At 45.7% G+C, this 21999-nt stretch overlaps 1 protein-coding gene across 2 annotated transcripts; it reads right to left on the bottom strand.

Moving 5' to 3' along the window:
• Positions 1-398: 398 nt before the first annotated feature.
• On the bottom strand, positions 399-21983 carry PFN4 (profilin family member 4). 2 transcript variants are annotated; one of them, XM_082248823.1, is made up of 5 exons: positions 21911-21983; positions 15502-15633; positions 10938-11072; positions 10754-10859; positions 399-531 (listed from the first exon to the last, which is right to left on the bottom strand). In XM_082248823.1, the coding sequence occupies exons 2-5, from the start codon at positions 15616-15618 to the stop codon at positions 503-505; spliced, it is 387 nt and encodes a 128-aa protein (XP_082104949.1). In that variant the 5' UTR covers positions 15619-15633; positions 21911-21983; the 3' UTR covers positions 399-502. The 2 variants fall into 2 exon arrangements, with proteins under 2 accessions (XP_082104949.1, XP_082104948.1); XM_082248822.1 differs by lacking the exon at positions 21911-21983 and adding an exon at positions 21623-21642.
• Between the last annotated feature and the right edge of the window lie 16 nt (positions 21984-21999).

The following is a 21999-nucleotide window of genomic DNA, read 5'->3' as shown; positions in this document are numbered from 1 at the left end:
ACCTGGGTTAATAGGTTAACAGACTGCACAGACCACGCTTCATAAAATACGCTCACTTTATTTTAGTAAATAACATTCACATTTATTAATAACAAGCATGTAATAAACATCCAGCATCATCTCACATAATCCAGTGACAACTCCCGTCAGCAGGTTTAACCCCTACGGATTACGCCACCAACGCACATGGCTTTATCTGGAGGGAAGCCGAGCCGCAATGGCAGGAGAAATTTATATGAAAAAAACAAATGATAATTGCCGTATATCGTTCCGGTTTGCACATGCCTTTTGTAGATTTACTGCACTTTGCACATTACTCGGTGCCTTGTTAAATAAGCCTAATATATTTTATTTACAATTGCCGTATACTAGATCATTAAAGAGCCAGTCATCAGTGGAGATAAAGTAGGTTCTTTTATCTCCATGTATGGTCCATTGTCACAGTTCATCCTTTACATGCATATTTCCATCTTCTCTTCATCCTCATTGAAGTGTGTGAAGATCATATTCCTTTCTCCCGGAAATAAGAACCTAATGACAACAAATATCAGAATTAAACAAAGTAGACAATCAGGCCAGAGGCAATTTAGTGCCCATTAACTACAAATCTGACTTTATTACCAGATCTGTAATATGTATAACACCAGTGTATAACCACGCTAATGGGGCCAGAGATCATACAGCTGCAGCTTATAGTGAGATACCACCAAGCATAAGTAAAGAAAAAGAAAAAGCTGTGCTAATCTGAGGTGGAACAACCAAATGTTCCAAAAAATGAATAATTGGAAAAATGTAATCAATCATGGACAATAACCACAAATTGTCACAGATAAATATAAATCACAAATAAAGTGAGCAAAAGTTAATATTTGTTCACTTTATTTGTGATTTATATTTATCTGTGACAATTTGTGGTTATTGTCCATGATTATTTACATTTTTCCAATTATTCATTTTTTGGGACATTTGGTTGTTCCACCTCAGATTAGCGCAGCTTTTTATTTTTCTTTAGATCTGTAATATATTCCTTTGTAGTTATGATGCTTTCACCATTTTATGGTCCAAAATTCTGAATACCTATTAGCAGCACTTTTTACCCCCATGAGTTTCACACATTGTTGGCCAACTTGAGGACATTTTTAAAGTGTTGCAGTAATGCCTTTGACCACTAGAGGGAAGAATTCAGGAAAAAAAAAAAAACATTTGTGCAACTGCAGTTTGTTTCATTTAATGTAACAATGCGCACTCTGTACTGTCTGTGAAGAAATGGTTACACATGCAGATTTTAGTTGCTTACTAACATAAGATTTAACTTTTTTTTTTGATACTTTCTTGGTTTGCAACACAAGGATTCCAATGTATTACAAAGGAATGTAAATCAACATATTCCAAAGGAGGTGCTTGTCGTTCTAAAAATCTTATGTAAAGCTGAGTCATTGGGTTGTTATGATATTAGGAAAACAACAAACTAACCTATTAAGTAAATTACCCCCAGGGCCCAATTCTCTTAAACTGGCCATATACTGATCGTCTATTTCCATTCAGCCTATACAGTGTGGATAAAAGAATATCCTGCTGCAGTTATGGTGTTTTGACAGCCGACTCTGCTAGCTTCCAAAATACCCCACCACTGGCTGCATCTGATTGTGTGCAGTCACTTTTTGTCTGGCAATGTTCTGCACAGCTCCTCTGATTTTTAAATCAAGGTATAATGGGTGGAAGCCAGCTGAGGGTTACCCACTGAGCAAATTTTGTAAACTGAATTTTTATAAACCAGTAATGGCCAGTTAAACAGAAAGCAGCCCGTGTGTTCACCAGCCTGTGTACAGCCGACCAGCTTCTTTCAAACAGGCATACTGGAATACCAGCATCTGATCAGCATCCGATCAGCGTTGGCAGCCAATGGCAGGATTGAACAAAAAAAAAAAAAAACTAATAGTATGTGCCAGGCTTTGGTCTCTATGCTATTACCTGCAGAAAGGGGTTGTTGGCTTTGTAGAGAGTGAAATTCCATCTGATAAGTATAATAAACTAAATTCTAGGTTCAAAATGCTACAAATTCATTAAAATAATATGCTTATGATGACAAATCCCTTTAACCACTTGCTGACTGCCTACAGTAATATTACTGCGGCAGTGTGGCTCCCCTGGGTCCAGCCACTTAGATCTATGTCACTGGAGGGAAAGCGGCTTCAGCAGCGCGCGCCGCCGTAGGCACGCTACCGCTGTGTTTAGACACAGCGGGAGTTGGGCCGGGGGAGGAAGGCGGCAATCGCGATTGCCGCCTTCCTCCCCCGATCATCAGGGAAACTATGAGAAGACCCGCCTGCTTATGTAAACAAAGCAGGCGGATCTTCTCAGTGACAGGCAGGAAGAGATCAGCAGATTCAGCATAGCTGAAACTGCAATCTCTCTGCCTGTCACAGAACCCCCTCCCCCCAAACACGTCAGTAAGCATCAGAAATACATTTAACCCCTTGATCACCCACAATGTTAACCCCTTACCTGCCAGTGTCATTATTACAGTAACAGTGCATATTTTTAGCACTGATTACTGTAGTAATGTCACTGGTACCCCCAAAAGAGTCAAAAATGTCAGTTAGGGGTCCGATCTGTCTGCCGCAATGTGGCAGTTCCGCAAAAAATTGCAGATCGCCGCCATTACTAGTAAAAAAAAAAAAACATCCTTCCGGAGCTAAAGTGGTTAATAGACTGAAAAAAGTTTTGATTGTAACAATGAGTAAATGCCACATGGCCATATAAACTTGACTGCTTATTGGATTTAAGTACATCAGGTAATGTGTATTTGTGTAATGAGGGAGGGTGTGGCCTAATGAAATCAACACCCTATATCAAGGTATGAATAATTATTAGGCAGCTGCTTTTCCTCAAGCAAAATGGGCTTTCAGTCTGAAAAGTCTTTTAGAGGGATGCAACACTCTTGAAATTGCTGGTATTGGGTATTGGGGTGTTATCACAGAACCATCAAGCGTTTTGTTGCAAACAGTCATTAGGGTCGCAAGAAGTGTGTTTAAATAAAAAAATGCTAATTAACTGCCAAAGATTTGAGAAGAATCAAACGTGAAGGTACCAGGAACCTATTATCCTCCAGTGCTGTCATATTCCAGAACTGCAACCAGAGGCGTAACTAGGGTCTCCAGTGCCCTTGGCGAGGAGCTGTATCGGCGACCCCCCCGAGAAAGAGAAAGCGTTTGACAGAGAGGGACATAGGGGGAGGGTTTGACAGAGAGATGGGATGACAGAGAGAGAGGAGGGTGACAGAGAGAGAGAGGAGATGACAGGGGGAGAGAGAGAGAGAGAGAGAGGGGGGGGTGACAGGGAGAGAGAGAGAGAGGTGACAGGGAGAGAGAGAGGGGGATGACAGGGAGAGAGAGTGGGGGTGACGGAGAGAGAGAGGGGGTGACAGAGAGAGAGGGGGTGGCAGAGAGAGAGGGATGACAGGGAGAGAGAGGGGGGGTGACAGGGAGAGAGAGAGGGGGGTGACAGGGGGAGAGAGAGGGGGGGTGACAGGGAGAGAGGGTGACAGAGAGAGAGGGGGGTGACAGGGGGAGAGAGAGAGAGAGAGAGAGGGGGGGGGGGTGACAGGGAGAGAGAGAGAGAGAGGTGACAGGGAGAGAGAGAGAGAGAGAGGGGAGTGACAGGGAGAGAGAGAGAGAGAGAGAGAGGGTGACGGGGAGAGAGAGGGGGTGACAGGGAGAGAGAGGGGGTGACAGGGAGAGAGAGAGGGATGACAGGGAGAGAGAGAGGGAGGGAGAGAGAGAGAGAGAGAGAGAGAGAGGGTGACAGGGAGAGAGAGAGGGGGGTGACAGGGAGAGAGAGAGGGGGTGACAGGAAGAGAGAGAGGGGGTGACAGGGAGAAAGAGGAGGTGACAGGGAGAGAGAGAGAGAGGGAGTGACAGGGAGAGAGAGAGGGGGTGACAGGGAGAGAGAGAGAGGGAGAGAGAGAAGGTGACAGGGAGAAAGAGAGGGGGTGACGGGGAGAAAGAGAGGGGGTGACAGGGAGTGAGAGGGGGTGACAGGGAGAGAGAGAGGGGTGACAGACGAGAGAGAGAGGGTGTGACAGGGAGAGAGAGGGGGTGACAGGGAGAGAGAGAGAGGGGTGACAGGGAGAGAGAGAGAGAGGGGGGGGGTGACAGGGAGAGAGAGAGGGGGGTGACAGGGAGAGAGAGAGAGAGAGAGAGAGAGAGAGAGAGAGAGAGAGAGAGAGAGGGTGACAGGGAGAGAGAGAGGGGGGTGACAGGGAGAGAGAGAGGGGGTGACAGGAAGAGAGAGAGGGGGTGACAGGGAGAAAGAGGAGGTGACAGGGAGAGAGAGAGAGAGGGAGTGACAGGGAGAGAGAGAGGGGGTGACAGGGAGAGAGAGAGAAAGAGGGGGTGACAGGGAGAGAGAGGGGAGGTGACAGGGAGAGAGAGAGGGGGTGACAGGGAGAGAGAGAGGGGGTGACAGGGAGAGAGAGAGAGAGAGGGGGTGACAGGGAGAAAGAGAGAGAGGGAGAGAGAGGGGTGACAGGGAGAGAGAGAGAGGAAGAGAGAGGGGGTGACAGGGAGTGAGAGGGGGTGACAGGGAGAGAGAGAGGGGTGACAGGGAGAGAGAGAGGGTGTGACAGGGAGAGAGAGAGGGGGTGACAGGGAGAGAGAGAGAGGGGTGACAGGGAGAGAGAGAGAGGGGGGGGGGTGACAGGGAGAGAGAGAGGGGGGTGACAGGGAGAGAGAGAGAGAGAGAGAGAGAGGGTGACAGGGAGAGAGAGAGGGGGGTGACAGGGAGAGAGAGAGGGGGTGACAGGAAGAGAGAGAGGGGGTGACAGGGAGAGAGAGGAGGTGACAGGGAGAGAGAGAGAGAGGGAGTGACAGGGAGAGAGAGAGGGGGTGACAGGGAGAGAGAGAGAAAGAGGGGGTGACAGGGAGAGAGAGGGGAGGTGACAGGGAGAGAGAGAGGGGGTGACAGGGAGAGAGAGAGGGGGTGACAGGGAGAGAGAGAGAGGGGGTGACAGGGAGAAAGAGAGAGAGGGAGAGAGAGGGGGTGACAGGGAGAGAGAGAGAGGAAGAGAGAGGGGGTGACAGGGAGAAAGAGAGAGAGGGAGAGAGAGGGGGTGACAGGGAGAAAGAGAGGGGGTGACAGGGAGTGAGAAGGAGTGACAGGGAGAAAGAGAGGGGGTGACAGGGAGTGAGAGGGGGACACACAGCAGCTCTCTGTACCTGAGAGGCCAGCCAGGCCCTCCGTCACTGCAGAGTGCATTCACCCACCGCTGAACTGGAGCTGCTTAGAGGAGCCAACTGATGAGGTCATGTGGGCGGAGCCCTGTGACAAGGGGAGCCGCCTATCCACGGAGCTCCGACACTGACTGTCGCCTCCTGGACATAGACAGAGAGCTGCGGCTTCCGGGATTGGAGCGGGGGGTTGCCACTGGCCGCGGGCTGAAAGTCAGGCTGAAAAGCTGCCAGTGTTTTTGCACCCCCCCCTCGGCCTGCGCCAACCCCACGGTATGCCCCTGACTGCCACCTACCTGGAGTGCCCAGCCAGAAGTACAAGGTGTTCAGTGCTCAGAGACATAGCCAAGGTCAGGGAGGCTAAAACCCACCACTGAACAAGACACATTTTTTTTTCAAAGGTTTTATGGACTGATGGGATGAGAGAGACTCTTGTCGGACCAGATGGATGGACCTGTGACTGGATCAGTAACAGGCGTAGAGCTACACTTTGACTCAGATGTCAGCAAGGCAGAGGTGGGGTACTGCTATGGGCTGGTATTATTAAAGATGAGCTAGTAGGACCTTTTCGGGTTGAAGATGGACTCAAAATCAACTCCCAAACCTACTGCCAGTTTTTCGAAGACACTTTCTTCAAGCAGTGGTACAGGAAAAAGGCTACAGTCTTTCAAGAAGACCATGATATTTATGCAGAACAAATGCTCCATCGCATGCATTGAAGTACTCCACTGCGTGGCTAGCCAATAATGGCCTTAAAGATAAAATAATAATGACATGGCCCCCTTCCTCACCTGACCAAAACCCTATTGAGAACTTGTGGGCCCTTCTTAAACATGAGATAATGGTAAAGGAAAACAGTAATCTCTCTGAACAGTGTCTGGGAGGCTGTGGTTGCTGCTGCACAAAAAGTTGATTGTCAACAAATAAATAAACTGACAGACTCCATGAATGGAAGACTTATTACTGTTATTGAAAAGAAGGGGGGCTATATTGGTCACTGATTTTTTTTCCTGGAAATGTCAGAAAATTGGATTTTTGTACTTACCGTAAAATCCATTTCTCTGAGTTAATTTTGCCGGACACAGCTCTCCATTATTCTAGGACACTAAGAAGAAAAAAGACTTGGCTACGCCTATGGGCAGACCTAGGTGGTATACATCCCCCTCTCTGCTATAGGCCCTCAGTTTAGTAACAAGCAGTGTCAGAAGTATTAAAACTCCATAGAGAGGTGGCTGCTGTTTCCATCAATGAACTCACAGAAATGGATTTTACGGTAAGTACAAAAATCTCATTTTCTCTTTCGTTTATTGACAGACACAGCTCTCCTTTATTCAGAACCACAGGGATGTCCCCAAGCAGTGCCGAACATGAGAGGTGGGACAACAAAAAATTCCAAGGGTAAAAGTAATAGCCAACCAGGTAAACAGGAGCGCAACAAAAAACAACTAGAGACCAACCTGAACAATACACCCCCAAAGAGGGAACAGACCCTCTAAACAGCAGCCTGCAGGAGTCAACACCAGGGGGAAAAATAGGAGATCCCACAGCCGAAATCGCCACCCAGAGGCTCCACTGTCATGGCCGCTGCTCTATCAGAATGCCGGAGCAATGAAAAATGGCCGCTGGACTACACAGACATGGCTGCCAGGCATTAAAACACATAGTCTATGTCAAAATGGCAATCCCACGCGGCTTTACGAGGCTCCCAGGGACCCAAGAGGGTTCCCTGGAGCCCTGACATTATCCAGCAAGGAGAGGGAGGACTGGGCACAGGACCCCAGTAGCAGCCAGTGCACCCCCCCACCTGAGAAGCCCAGCCGTCAGCGGTATGCCCCCCCCCCAACCAGGTACAGTGCAGCACACCAGCCCCTGTCACTATCCCAAACCACCACACTGCCCCAAATGACCCACAGGGACCACCAACAACCAGGAGGCGGGGGGGGGGGGGGGTGGAGGGTCCTACTGTCTCAGGGAGGGGCCCATGTCCACCCCAGGACCCTCCAGTGGGAGAGTGGGGATAGCTACTTACCATACCAGGAACCAGGCCGGTACAAAATGGGGGCTGTCAGCCAGGAGGAACACTGCGACTCAGGCTGAGACCCGGTCATATGGTACCTCACGAGGAATTTTAACTTGCAGGCCAGCCCCTGTCCAGTAGGGCTATGTGGCGGCAGACCTAACACGGAGCTGTGGTCTGTGTGCACTCACTGGCCAGACTGAGCTGACCACTGGATCTAGATATCCACCCGTCGCCCATTCCGGCAGGTGATTGTAAAAACAGGAGAAAGAAAGCCATTTAAAAGGAAATAATTGCCAGGACCAGAGATCCTGGCGGGGAACTAGGTCCTTACTCCTTTTCTGTCTAGTGTCCTACTCCTGTAGGGGGCAATATAACCCTATGGTTCTGAATAATGGAGAGCTGTGTCCCTCAATGAAAGAAAGAGAAATGTTTATTTGTACATTTTGAGTTGTTTGTTTATTATTATTACTTTATCAGATGAAAATAAACAAGTGATATGGGATAATTTTCATTTTTCATTTAGTTGCATAATAATTCTGCACACTAATAGTTGCCCAATAATTGTACACACACAGCTATTCTCCTAGGAAAGCCAAAAAACCTAATTTTTACTTTCCTAAATATTCAGGTGTGAGGTTTACTAACATTTTGGATTGACTGAGAGCACTGTAGTCATTCAATAATTAAATGAATCCTCAAAAATATAACCTGCCTAATAATTGTACACAGTGTATTGTGATGAGCTCTGCAATTGGCCACAGTGATCACGTGGTTCAGACCATCTGTACCATGATTGGCCACAGTTAATCACAATAGTAAACACTGAATGAATTTTTTACATTCAGAAAAAAATGGATGCTTATAACTGTAAACTTCACAGTTTTATCCAGTAGCTCCATAGCTGCCAACCACTTTCACACAGGCAGCCGTGTGGTGCCCCCTCCCCCCGGCAGCCCGCCCTCCTCCCGTGGTTCCAGCGCTTACTGACGCCCGGGAACCCATTTGCCGGCAGGGGGGGGAGACTTCAGTGAGACGGAGCCAAATCCATGCCTCGATCTCACATGCAAACAATGAGACTGGAAGTGATGTCACTTAGGGTTTCATATGCACACTTTTCTGGCCAGTACAGCCAGGAGACACATCTTACCAACCCAATCTGTGCTTGGTTATATGGTGTGAAGGGCAGGGGTGACATTGGGGTCTATTAGACCCCTAATATCTTCAAAAAGGGTACCTGTAACCTGCCCAATGCGATCACATAGGGGTTTATAAACCCCTTGTGATAGCAATCACGTAAAAATAAATAAAAACAATAAAAGAAAAAAAGAAAACATAATTTTTTTTTTTTAATTGCCAAAACCCCCGTTGCCCTGCACACCTTTGCAAACGCATGCCCAGGGTGCACACGTGTATGTAAACCATGGTTGCACCACACATTTGACATATCGCCACGAACGTCAGAGTAAGAACAATAATTCTAGAACAAGAGCTTCTAGTTAACTCTAAATTGATGAGCTGTAAAGGCTTTTAAAGCGTCACCTATGGTGATTTTTGAGCACCATCGTTTTGGGCGATATCATAGGCACGCGCAATTCTAAAATAAGGAATGTTAGGTATTTACTTACTTGATGCAATCTCATCTTTTGAATTGTACCCAAAAATGGGTATTATATTGCATGATTTTGCACTAAAATTAGTTTAATTATATTTTTTACAGTTGCACAAAAATCACTTGAACCAAAAATGTGTAACTATCACTTTTTTATTCTACAGAGCCTCTGCTTTCAGAAAACATATATTGTTCTGGGGGTTTATGTATTTTATTGCCAAAAATGAGGGCTTTTACATGTCTGCGACAAAGAAAAAGAATTGCTCTAGAGCCGAACTGGATAAGCAATCGTAGTGTGTAAAGAAAAATCCTGATCACCTCCCCAGAGTAGTGAAGTGTTACTATGGTAACACTGTATTGCTCTGGTCACTGGGATGTAAAAAAAGAAATAAAAAGAAAAAATGTAATAAAAAAGGAAAACAATATTTAAAAAAAGAAAAAAAAAATATTATTAATATATTTGTTATTTATTTTTTCTTACATACTGTCATCAGTCAGTGTTCCTGATCACCGTCACACCATTTATATAATGAAGCTGTACTGCACTGGTGAAAATGTTTAATAAATTGGGGAAAAAGTTTTATTTTTAATTTCTTAATTTTTCAAAAAATTGTGACAAATAATTTACAACTTCAAACAACTTTCAATGCCTCTTCTTACTAAATACCTTGGACTGTCTACTTTCCAAAAAGGGGTCATTTGGTGGATACTGTCCTGGCATTTTTGGGCCGCAAGAAATGAGATAGGCCGTCAGTACATCAGGATTGATCGATTTTCAGATCAGTACCATAGTTTGTGGACTCTATACCTTTCCTACAGACTAAATAATATGCACTGATTTTGGTTATTTTCACCAAAGAAATGTAGCAGTATAACTTTTGGTCTAAATTTATGAGGAAAGATTATTTATTTGCAAAATATAACAGAAACTAGGGAAAAAAGCGTTTTGTTTCAAAGTGTTCGGTCTTTTTTCATTTATTTAGCAAAAAACGATGTAACCCAGTGGCGACTAAATTCTATGGGAAGAAAACTCCATTTGTGCGGAAAAGAAAAAAAAAAATGACAAAAATTCATTATGGGTACAGTGTTGCATTACCGTGCAATTGTGGCTGGTTTTTCCTTCAATCTGGACAGGAAGGGGTTAACAGTGTTCAGTACTGAAGTGTTTAAAATACAATTTATCTTTTAGGCCCCGTTCACACTGGGGCGACGCTACTTTGCCGGGCGACCTCATAGGTCGCGGCGCGCTGCTCGCACCGCGACCTCGGAGCGGCCGGCACGGACTTCATAACATTGAAGTCTATGCAGGTCGCCCCAAAGAAGCTCTGGACCCTTTTCCTAAGTCGGAGCGACTTGTGTCGCTCCTATTAGAACGGGTACGCAGCTTCTCTATGGAAGGCGACCTACGGCGACCTGTCAGGCGACCAGGTCGCCTGACAGGTCGCCCCAGTGTGAACGGTGGCTTAAACGAATAGATAAAGGCAGTTCAGCCCTAGCCCTCTTTCACACCGGTGCAACTTGTCATGTTATTTGACAGGTCCAAATCGCATGACAATTCGCACCCCATTGCTGGTAATGGAACCGTTCATATTCCTGCGACTTACATTGCAGCAATTATGAAAAAGATTTCCTGCACTACTTTTTTTTAATGTAAATTCTTTATTCCTGCACTACTTTTTACTGATCGGCAGTGCAAATCGCACTGATGTGCGGCTTTGAAATTGCGCTGAAGTAGCATGATTTCAAAGCTGCACCGGTGTGAACCAGGGCTTGAAGTCCTTTTTCTGTCTGACCCTTTGATTCTTGATGTCCATTCTGAAGAGCACTGGTGGCAACTTGCAATATGTGGTTCAGGAAAGTATAAAACTCTGAAAAGAAAATCGATCCAAAAATTACCTAGCTTCTCTGTGGCTTCTACACACACGCTGGGATACATTCCTTCCCGGTACACAGCAAGCAGAATGTTGGATTTTGTTTTTACCATGACAACGCCTTCACAATCCTGGTTGGAGAAAGATCAGATCAATGCAGTCATAATAAAAGAAGCGCAGTAGAATATATTGAAGTATACACCACTTACCCATTTAGCATAGATAGAACTCTTATCAGCACGGACACATTTGTAATTCTTCTCTCGGAAGTTAAACCCTTCTCTTCTTTGGGCTGCTGTGTTCTTGAAGGCATCAATGATCACCTGGATGTGTTGAGGCTGCAACTACAAATAGATCAGAACATGTCATACAGATCATCTTTACATAAGCAATTAAAGTATTCCATTGCAAGTAAAAAGAAGATAATGGTAAAACATATTTGTACATCCTTTCCTTGTAATGGTAGCCCATTGCCGGACACCATCACATACTTTATGTCACCATGGATAGCCAAAAAACTCTTATTAGAAGTCTCTGTATGGATTAGGTTAACAGAAAATTTAAATCAAGATAAACACAGTAGAAATACGTATATGAGAAATGTTTACCTGCCAAACCATTTGTAACTAAGTTCAGACAGTCTTGGCTTTCCCACAATCCTGCCACACTGTAAAGTCACTTGAAATCTGAAAACAGAGCGCCAAACGCTTATGGGATCTATTGAATGTCTTATGAGATCTATCACATATCCATTAAGATAACTCACTTTTTTATCTCCAAAAACTTCTGGATGAACCCTCTGCACACCGCTATATAATGAAAAACCGGGATTTTTAGTTCACATCTATTGCAATCCCATGTTTGAAGTGGTTGTTAAGCCACTATATCTATTTCACACAGTCCTCTGTGTTTCCTAATGATGTGTGCCCTTGCGTGTGTGTGTGTGTGTTTTTTTTTTTTTTTTATACCTTAATTTAGAGTGCCACTCTGCGCTCACGTGACTGTCCGCATCTCTCCTCTCTTGATTTGACAGCTGCAGCAGGAGGGGCCGATAATCCCCTGCTGACGTCAACTGGGAGGAGGCGAGGAGGAGAAAGGCAGCTGGTCATGTGAGCACGGAGCAGCGCTCTGAAATAGGGTATAGATGGCATTTTTTTTAATAAAGTACATACACAGGTGCACACATCATTAGAAAACACAGAGGATTATATGGAAATCGAAAAGTTATTTTAGCCGCAGGAGGGGAGGGGCGGACACTGTCACTAGCTGCCAGGCAGAAAGGGAGGGGGAGAGGAGGGTAGAGGAGAGCTGCGGATGATGGAGGCATGTAAACTGACCACAGTGTCAGGGCTCAGCAACCATGATAAACCGTGGTCGGTTTACAGAGGGGAGGGCAGAAACTGGCAGGATCAGCCAGGTATTTCAGGTAATAGAGAGGGCCAAATTACACAGCACAAGCACTGTGCTGTAAAACATGCTTTAAAGAAGCAGGATACATTTTTTTTTTTTTTGTTTTTTTTTTTAGGGTAACAAATTCTTTAAGCTGGCCAACTGCGTCAAAGTAATCCCTTTCTGGCCAAACCCTACTCTGCTCCACAAAATGCAAATACTCAATTGGATATAGTGTCAATATGGGGCAAATATAGTTGTAGGAGAGCTACAAGGTTTAGGTCTGGTCAAAGCAATAGAAATTGGATATACAGTACCTGTGCATAGGTATATCTTAACGCAGAACTTCACTCTCTCAAACAACTTTGACTATTTTTAATTGTTATGCTGCTAGCAATACGAAACAGATAGGAAACATATCAAATTTACTTGTTTTAAACTTTTTCCAATTTCTTTGGTTGCTTCCTGGTTTCTAGGCCTAGGAGAATGATGTCATACATCCTACGAGGCGTCAGGAGGGGAGGAGGAGTTTTCTCAACACCCTCCTGCCTGCATGCCTGAGCTAAAGGCAGATGGATCCCAGTAAGTAAATGCTACATGATTCAACTGTCCTTATCCAAGACGGCTGCAGCCAGAAGTGATTTCTCAGCAAAATAAAGCATGGAGACATGTTTGGGTGAGTGAGTTTGCTTTTATTAATTTAATTAAATAGTGTTTTTGGATTGTCGTCCTCAGATGCAGTGTATTTCCACTTTAATTCTGTTGCAGGTTAGGTCAGTGACCAGATCTGAACCTGTAGCTCTCCTACAACTTGTGTCTATTTGCCCCTAAATCGGTACTATGTCCACTGGAGCATTTTGCATAGCAAAGTAGGGACTGGCCAGAGAAGGACTACTTTGACACAGTTGGCCAGCTTAAACCTGTATGTCAAATAAAAAACCCTATTTTCTGCAGAGTTTACTACAATGGGTGTATAGCAGTGTGCAGAGGGTTCCTCCAGAATTTTTAGTACTAACGTGTGGTCACACCCCTTTAGCGCCTGATGGTTTTTTCATGCCGTATGTATAAGCTATTATGGTTTGAGCACAGGTACTGTATATCTTGTTTCTTTTTAATCTCCTGACACAGATTATCCTTCAGGAGTTTCTTTCAAATAGAGTCCAGTAGAGTTTTCTGCAACATAACTTTAGCCCTGATGAAGGGGATTCGACCCCTGAAACACAATGGACATCACTTGTCTTCCTGTGATCTAATTATAATGGGCAATAACGTTTTATAGATTCATAAGAAGAATGTTTTGTGCTCTGTTTTCAGTTTTCATGTGGATGTCTCAATTTGGGCAGACTCCGTACTTTAGTGGACCCCTTGCTTTGTTGTAGAGTTTCTGAGGTCATTCCATCAAATCCCATCACCATATTCCACTTGATGGATAAAAGATCAAAGTCGAGGACTTCTTGTATACATTTTTGTGACACTGTACAGTCAAACAAGTGACATCACTATTTTCTAATGCTAGTCTGTTTGAGTTACGGGGGGGGGGGGGGGTGTAACAATGGACTGTCTGAGTCATGTAAGTGGGATCTGATCTGATCTGTTTTCACAGAAGAAAGTTTCGATATGAAGAGTCCCTGAATGGAGAACTCTCTCAGCTTCACAGCAGACGAGTCTCATGTGTGGATTATGTCACAAAAGAGGGGTCTATCTGCACTGTATGGGGTTTGATTTGAGGACTATATGTGTTACAGAAGAATGTCTGCAGTGGTGTCTTCAAGTGGGCCCCTGGAAAAGCTATATCTATTCCAAGGGCCTCTGCATTTCTCCCTACTCATATGCCATAAACTGTGATCTGATCATATAAATGATGTATGTCTTAGGCCCTCTCTAAACCCTCCAATTCTCAAGCAAGAATGATGAGCATTCATGTCTTGGAGCTCTGATCAAAAAACATGGCCTACCTGCCCAAACGTGTCCCTAGTTTCATCAAAAAAGTCGCCAAGGGGAAGGTGGTATGTCAGAAGATCAAAAGTTGGCTAAAGGTAAGCTAAGTGAAGTTTTATTTGGGCTGGTTGTACACAACTATATCTAATGAATACCCAAATATTGCATTACTGGTTTAAACACTTTGCATGGTGGATGTACCTACTTTTACACACAGCAAGTTGGACATGCTGAAAAGTGTCTATAACTACTAATCAATCCCTACACTGCTCCTGTCTCACTTTCATATACTGAGTTCAGGATCAGTGATTCACCCAAGGAAGCATAGATTTCTCACCCATGGCTGTTCTTACAATGAGATATGACTTAGAGTTCCAAATACATGTAGACTGTAAGTGTAAACCTTTCAAATATGGCAGGACAGTGGCTAAGTGGAAATCACTTCTGGCTAGCAGCAGAGAGAGCGAGGGGGGGTGAGAGAAAGAGAGGGTGTGAGAGAGAGGGGAGGTGAGAGGGGGGGGGTTAGGTAGAGAGAGGGGTGTGAGAGAGGTGATGGGGGGGTGAGAGAGGGGTAATGAGAGAGAGATAGGGGAGTAAAAGAGGGGGGTGAACGAGAAGTGGATAGTCCGCCCCTGATGTCATGCTTCTGGCGGGTGTCACACGGGAGCGATCCACACCCCCATAGTGATGCCACTGCCTAGCAGCACTGGGGTCGTCAGTTCGAATCCCAACCATGGAACTACCTGCATGGAGTTTGCATGTTCTCCCTGTGTCGGCATGGATTTCCTCCCACACTCCAAAGACATGCTGGTAGGTTAATTGGCTCCTGTTTAAATTGGCTCTAGTGCGTGTAAGTATGAATGTGAGTAAAGGACAAGGACTAATGTGAATGTACAATATACATGTAAAACGCTGGGTAAATTGATGGTGCTATAAGTACTTGTAATAAATAAATAAATATAAGTAGTCTATAAAACCCAATCAGATTCCAGATACAGTGTACTGTACTGTACGGAAACCAAATATGAAAAAGGAAGGGAAAACTCTAGTTCAGCCTTTCTTAACCCTTTTAATCCTCTAAACATTTTTTGGGGGGAACTCCTGCTAAAGGCAATTCATTGGGTGGTGTAAGTGGGAACATTGCTCTTACATAGGTGGCTAGTGCGAAAAATGCCCCCTTTACAATGGTGATCAGAATGCCACCCTTATTGACAGCTAAAAAGATTACTAGTGTTATGCAGCTGGCTGTGCCAAGTGGTGCTGGCCGCAGAACTATGATGGCACCATCCAATTGAAGGTCAATCAGCTCAATGAACCCCTAGCAACCTCTGGAGGAACCCTAGTTGAGAATGGCTGCTCAAGTTTCAATCATCTTTTTCATATACTATTACTGGAGGGCCATTTCCAGTAACAAAATAGACTTCTTTGCAGGATTCTGGAACTTACGTGAAATCGTGGTGGTGAGGTGAAGGCTACCCCTTCTTTTACCTTGATAAGAGCAGCACTCTCCACATGTTGTGTCTTTATCAGAGAATCATACAACAAGTTCTGTATCTGGGTCATTGCTGCACATCAGACCTGGGGAAAAGTGACAGAGAAAGTATTGGTGAGACATAATATTCAACCGTCTAGTTTTCTAGGTCCCAAAGAATAACCAGTGTGTGAGTGTATCCCAAAACCATTCTGTGTATTCAGATTAACACAGTCCATGGATACAGCTACAGGGGGTGCAAGAGCAAAAAAAGAGGATACTGGACTTGGGACAACAAGGCTGCCTGGGCGTAACTGCGGTTCCCTTTCATTTACCATCTACTTATACCCACTAGATTAGTATTACCAGCAGAGATGTATAGTAAATAAGTAGAACTACTTCACTACTGTACTTAAGTACGGAAAGGCGGTATCTGTACTTTCCTGGAGTAGAATTTTTTTCTTCTACTTCCACTTTTACTTCACTACATTTTTTCAATGATTTCAATACTTCTACTCCAATATTTTTTTTTTGTGCTGCATAGTTACTCGTTACAATTATAAAAATTACCACTGCCAGAACAGTAGATGGCAGGTTTCATGAAGCTCAAAACATGTGTATTATCAGCGCATACGAAAATAAATGCTACTGTATGTATAAATAAAAGCTGCATTTGAAATAATAAAAAACAATATGATGTTCAAACGTTTGACTTCTTTCTTTAATAACTACATAACACAGTACTTGTTCTTTTACTTTCAGTACTTGAGTAGCAATTTTTTTTAAAAAAACTACTTGCAATACTTAAGTACAAAAAATGTTGAATACTTTAGTACTTCTACTCAAGTCACTTTTTGATCGAGCACTTCCACTTCTACTCAAGTATGGGTTTCGAGTACTTTATACAACTCTGACCAGAATATAACAGCATACTCTATCTTTTTACTACAAATTCTATTTTTTGTGAACTTCTATGTTTTGTTTGATTTTTGTAGATTTTTTTATCAGGAAAGGAACACGGTAAGGGATTTTTTTATTGTACAGTTGGGTAATATTAAAACCAAAAACATTTCTATGCAAAAAGATTTCTAGGACAAATGTACAAAATCTAGGAGTTGGCAACTGTAAAATATAAAATATCTATTTTTTCCTGCATTGGATTGAGTTGTATGAGCTATTTATATCATTTTGCACCAACTGAATTAGTACTCATTGAGTACAACTATGAAATGTCAACAATTGTACACAGTATACAGTATATTTCATTTCTCAGTTACATAAACAAGTTATAACTCATTAGGCATTCTATGGTTTTGAGACCACTAAAATACTGTGGTAGGAATGATTAATAATTAAGTGTATAACCATATTTTGGAAAAGTACTTAGAACAATAACTGGAATAACAATAATTTGCCAAATATAAATCGATATATTTTGCTGAATGCCAGCTTTAAAGGCTATGCTGGAAATCTCTGAATGGACTACATGTCCCATCTTCACACTGTGGTAGAGAGACTGTAGTTGTCAATGGAGCCCCATTGTGGTGAGGTCACTGTATCTGCAGTCCATGGTTTCTCCCTCCAGCTCTGGAACTGAAGGTCCATAACTCAGGACTGGAGGAATAGTCTTCAGGAGCCTGGGCATTACAGCCATGATCCATTGATCAGAGTTGCAATAGTATGCAGGTTCAAATGCAAAGAAACCCAAACCCATAAATGCTTCTGACCCATTAGGACCTATTCATTGTGTCGAGGCAACATGTATTTTATGGGGGGGGTGGGGGGGGGGTGACTCCTTCAAGGGTCACCTGCCCTCTGCCTATACATTATAATGTGGTGCGGATGGTGTGTTAGTGACCCTGGATGGTGTCATAGTGACCCAAGGTGGTGTCATCGTAACCTAGGATGGTGTCATGGTGACCTCAGATAGTGTATTAGTGACCGCTGATGGTGTCATAGTGACCCCGGATGGTCTCATAGTGGCCTCAGATGGTGTCACAGTGAACCCTCACTTCTACATGAACAAAAAGGACCCCCCGATGGTTTCTTAGTGACCCCACACTCCTAAAAGTACAGACAGGATCCTGGATGGTGTCTCAGTGACCCTACACTTCTATAAGAACAGACAGGACCCCAGATGGTGTCACAGTGACCCCATGCATCTATAACAACAGTCAGGACCCCGTATGATGTAACAGAAACCCCACACTTCTAAAAGGACAGACAGGACCCCGGATGATGTCTTATTGGCCCTTCACTTCTATAAGAACAAACAGGACCCCCGGATGGTGTCATAGTGACCTCAAATGGTGTCTTAGTGACCCCTGATGGTGTCATAGTGACTCCAAGTGTTGTCTTAGTGACCTCGGATGGTGTCATAGCGATCCTGGATGGTGTCATAGTGATCCCGAGTGGTGTGTTAGTGACTCCGAATGGTGTCATAGTGACCTCGAATGGTGTCTTAGTGACCCCCGATGGTGTCATAGTGACTCCAAGTGGTGTCTTAGTGACCTCGGATGGTGTCATAGCGACCCCGGATGGTGTCCTAATGACCTCAGGTGGTGTCAGTGACCCCGGATGGTGTCTTAGTGACCTCAGATGGTGTCATAGTGACATTGGATGGTGTCATAGTGATCCCGAGTGGTGTGTTAGTGACTCCGGATGGTGTCATAGTGACCTCAAATGGTGTCTTAGTGACCCCTGATGGTGTCATAGTGACCCCTGATGGTGTCATAGTGGGCGGCACAGTGGTGTAGTGGTTAGCACTTTCACCTAGCAGCAAGAGGGTCGCTGGTTCGAATCCCAACCACGACACTACCTGCCTGGAGGTTACATGTTCTCCCTGTGCCTGCGTGGGTTTACTTCGGGTACTCCGGTTTCCTCCCACACTCCAAAGACATGCTGGTAGGTTAATTGGATCCTGTATAAAAATAAATAAATAATAAAAATAAAATATTGGCCCTACTATGTATGTGAGTTAGGGACCTTAGATTGTAAGCTCCTTGAGGGTGAGACTGATGTGAGTGTACAATGTATATGTAAAATGACAGCGCTTTATAAGAACCTGAAATAAATAAATAAAATAAATTCCAAGTGGTGTCTTAGTGACTTCAGATGGTGTGTTAGTGACCCCGGATGGTGTCTTAGTGACTTCAGATGGTGTCATAGTGACCCCGGATGGTGTGTTAGTGACCCCGGATGGTGTGTTAGTGACCCCGGATGGTGTCATAGTGACCCCGGATGGTGTGTTAGTGACTGCGGATGGTGTCATAGTGACCCCGGATGGTGTGTTAGTGACTGCGGATGGTGTCATAGTGACCCCGGAAGGGTGTGTTAGTGACTGCGGATGGTGTCATAGTGACCCCGGAAGGGTGTGTTAGTGACTGCGGATGGTGTCATAGTGACCCCGGATGGTGTGTTAGTGACTGCGGATGGTGTGTTAGTGACTGCGGATGGTGTCATAGTGACCCCGGATGGTGTGTTAGTGACTGCGGATGGTGTCATAGTGACCCCGGATGGTGTCATAGTGACCCCGGAAGGGTGTGTTAGTGACTGCGGATGGTGTCATAGTGACCCCGGATGGTGTGTTAGTGGCCCCAGATGGTGTCATAGTGACCCCGGATGGTGTCATAGTGACCCCGGATGGTGTGTTAGTGACCCCGGATGGTGTCATAGTGACCCCGGATGGTGTGTTAGTGGCCCCGGATGGTGTGTTAGTGACTGCGGATGGTGTCATAGTGACCCCGGATGGTGTGTTAGTGACTGCGGATGGTGTCATAGTGACCCCGGAAGGGTGTGTTAGTGACTGCGGATGGTGTCATAGTGACCCCGGAAGGGTGTGTTAGTGACTGCGGAGGGTGTGTTAGTGACTGCGGATGGTGTGTTAGTGACCGCGGATGGTGTGTTAGTGACTGCGGATGGTGTCATAGTGACCCCGGAAGGGTGTGTTAGTGACTGCGGATGGTGTCATAGTGACTGCGGATGGTGTCATAGTGACCCCGGATGGTGTGTTAGTGACTGCGGATGGTGTCATAGTGACCCCGGATGGTGTGTTAGTGGCCCCAGATGGTGTCATAGTGACCCCGGATGGTGTCATAGTGACCCCGGATGGTGTGTTAGTGACTGCGGATGGTGTCATAGTGACCCCGGATGGTGTGTTAGTGACTGCGGATGGTGTCATAGTGACCCCGGATGGTGTGTTAGTGACTGCGGATGGTTCCTAGTGACCCCGGAAGGGTGTGTTAGTGACTGCGGATGGTGTCATAGTGACCCCGGAAGGGTGTGTTAGTGACTGCGGATGGTGTCATAGTGACCCCGGATGGTGTGTTAGTGACTGCGGATGGTGTCATAGTGACCCCGGATGGTGTGTTAGTGACTGCGGATGGTGTCATAGTGACCCCGGAAGGGTGTGTTAGTGACTGCGGATGGTGTCATAGTGACCCCGGAAGGGTGTGTTAGTGACTGCGGATGGTGTGTTAGTGACTGCGGATGGTGTCATAGTGACCCCGGATGGTGTGTTAGTGACTGCGGATGGTGTCATAGTGACCCCGGATGGTGTCATAGTGACCCCGGAAGGGTGTGTTAGTGACTGCGGATGGTGTCATAGTGACCCCGGATGGTGTGTTAGTGGCCCCAGATGGTGTCATAGTGACCCCGGATGGTGTCATAGTGACCCCGGATGGTGTGTTAGTGACCCCGGATGGTGTCATAGTGACCCCGGATGGTGTGTTAGTGGCCCCGGATGGTGTGTTAGTGACTGCGGATGGTGTCATAGTGACCCCGGATGGTGTGTTAGTGACTGCGGATGGTGTCATAGTGACCCCGGAAGGGTGTGTTAGTGACTGCGGATGGTGTCATAGTGACCCCGGAAGGGTGTGTTAGTGACTGCGGAGGGTGTGTTAGTGACTGCGGATGGTGTGTTAGTGACCGCGGATGGTGTGTTAGTGACTGCGGATGGTGTCATAGTGACCCCGGAAGGGTGTGTTAGTGACTGCGGATGGTGTCATAGTGACTGCGGATGGTGTCATAGTGACCCCGGATGGTGTGTTAGTGACTGCGGATGGTGTCATAGTGACCCCGGATGGTGTGTTAGTGGCCCCAGATGGTGTCATAGTGACCCCGGATGGTGTCATAGTGACCCCGGATGGTGTGTTAGTGACTGCGGATGGTGTCATAGTGACCCCGGATGGTGTGTTAGTGACTGCGGATGGTGTCATAGTGACCCCGGATGGTGTGTTAGTGACTGCGGATGGTTCCTAGTGACCCCGGAAGGGTGTGTTAGTGACTGCGGATGGTGTCATAGTGACCCCGGAAGGGTGTGTTAGTGACTGCGGATGGTGTCATAGTGACCCCGGATGGTGTGTTAGTGACTGCGGATGGTGTCATAGTGACCCCGGATGGTGTGTTAGTGACTGCGGATGGTGTCATAGTGACCCCGGAAGGGTGTGTTAGTGACTGCGGATGGTGTCATAGTGACCCCGGAAGGGTGTGTTAGTGACTGCGGATGGTGTGTTAGTGACTGCGGATGGTGTCATAGTGACCCCGGATGGTGTGTTAGTGACTGCGGATGGTGTCATAGTGACCCCGGATGGTGTGTTAGTGACTGCGGATGGTGTCATAGTGACCCCGGATGGTGTCATAGTGACCCCGGAAGGGTGTGTTAGTGACTGCGGATGGTGTCATAGTGACCCCGGATGGTGTGTTAGTGGCCCCAGATGGTGTCATAGTGACCCCGGATGGTGTCATAGTGACCCCGGATGGTGTGTTAGTGACCCCGGATGGTGTCATAGTGACCCCGGATGGTGTGTTAGTGGCCCCAGATGGTGTCATAGTGACCCCGGATGGTGTGTTAGTGACTGCGGATGGTGTCATAGTGACCCCGGATGGTGTGTTAGTGACTGCGGATGGTGTCATAGTGACCCCGGATGGTGTGTTAGTGACTGCGGATGGTGTCATAGTGACCCCGGATGGTGTGTTAGTGACTGCGGATGGTGTCATAGTGACCTCAGAAACGTTCATGGTGACCCCACTTGTAGAAGGAGAGACAATAGATATAATTTGTATACATTCAGTGAATATTCCCCACCATGCTCTCACCTGCACACACTGTCCTCTCTGGTACTGCACACAAACTATTCCCACCAAAGTACGAATGTATCTTTCCGCGAGTAGAAGAAATAGTGCTCCTCTCTCAGCCGTCCTTATTCCCACATGACGTCATACACTTATCAGGGAGGAGTTATTCTACAGCCACCTCACAGGTAAAATACTGTCTTTATAAACCTATCCTTCACCCTTGGCTGGTACATTTTATATATTGTCTTCACTGACACACTGTACTTATTCACATGTCCCATCTCCATAGAAGAAATGAGCCCCTCATACCGTGTATTTGATATCCTTCCGCCCGAATTCAGGTCCTGTATGGTAGCCATAGCGACGCTTTTGTTACTGTAACGAGAGTGCCACAAGTC

This window comes from Pelophylax lessonae (genome assembly GCF_965119305.1).
Source record: "Pelophylax lessonae genome assembly, chromosome: 3".
Lineage (NCBI taxonomy): Eukaryota > Metazoa > Chordata > Amphibia > Anura > Ranidae > Pelophylax > Pelophylax lessonae.
This window is presented reverse-complemented; position numbering and strand designations above follow the sequence as displayed.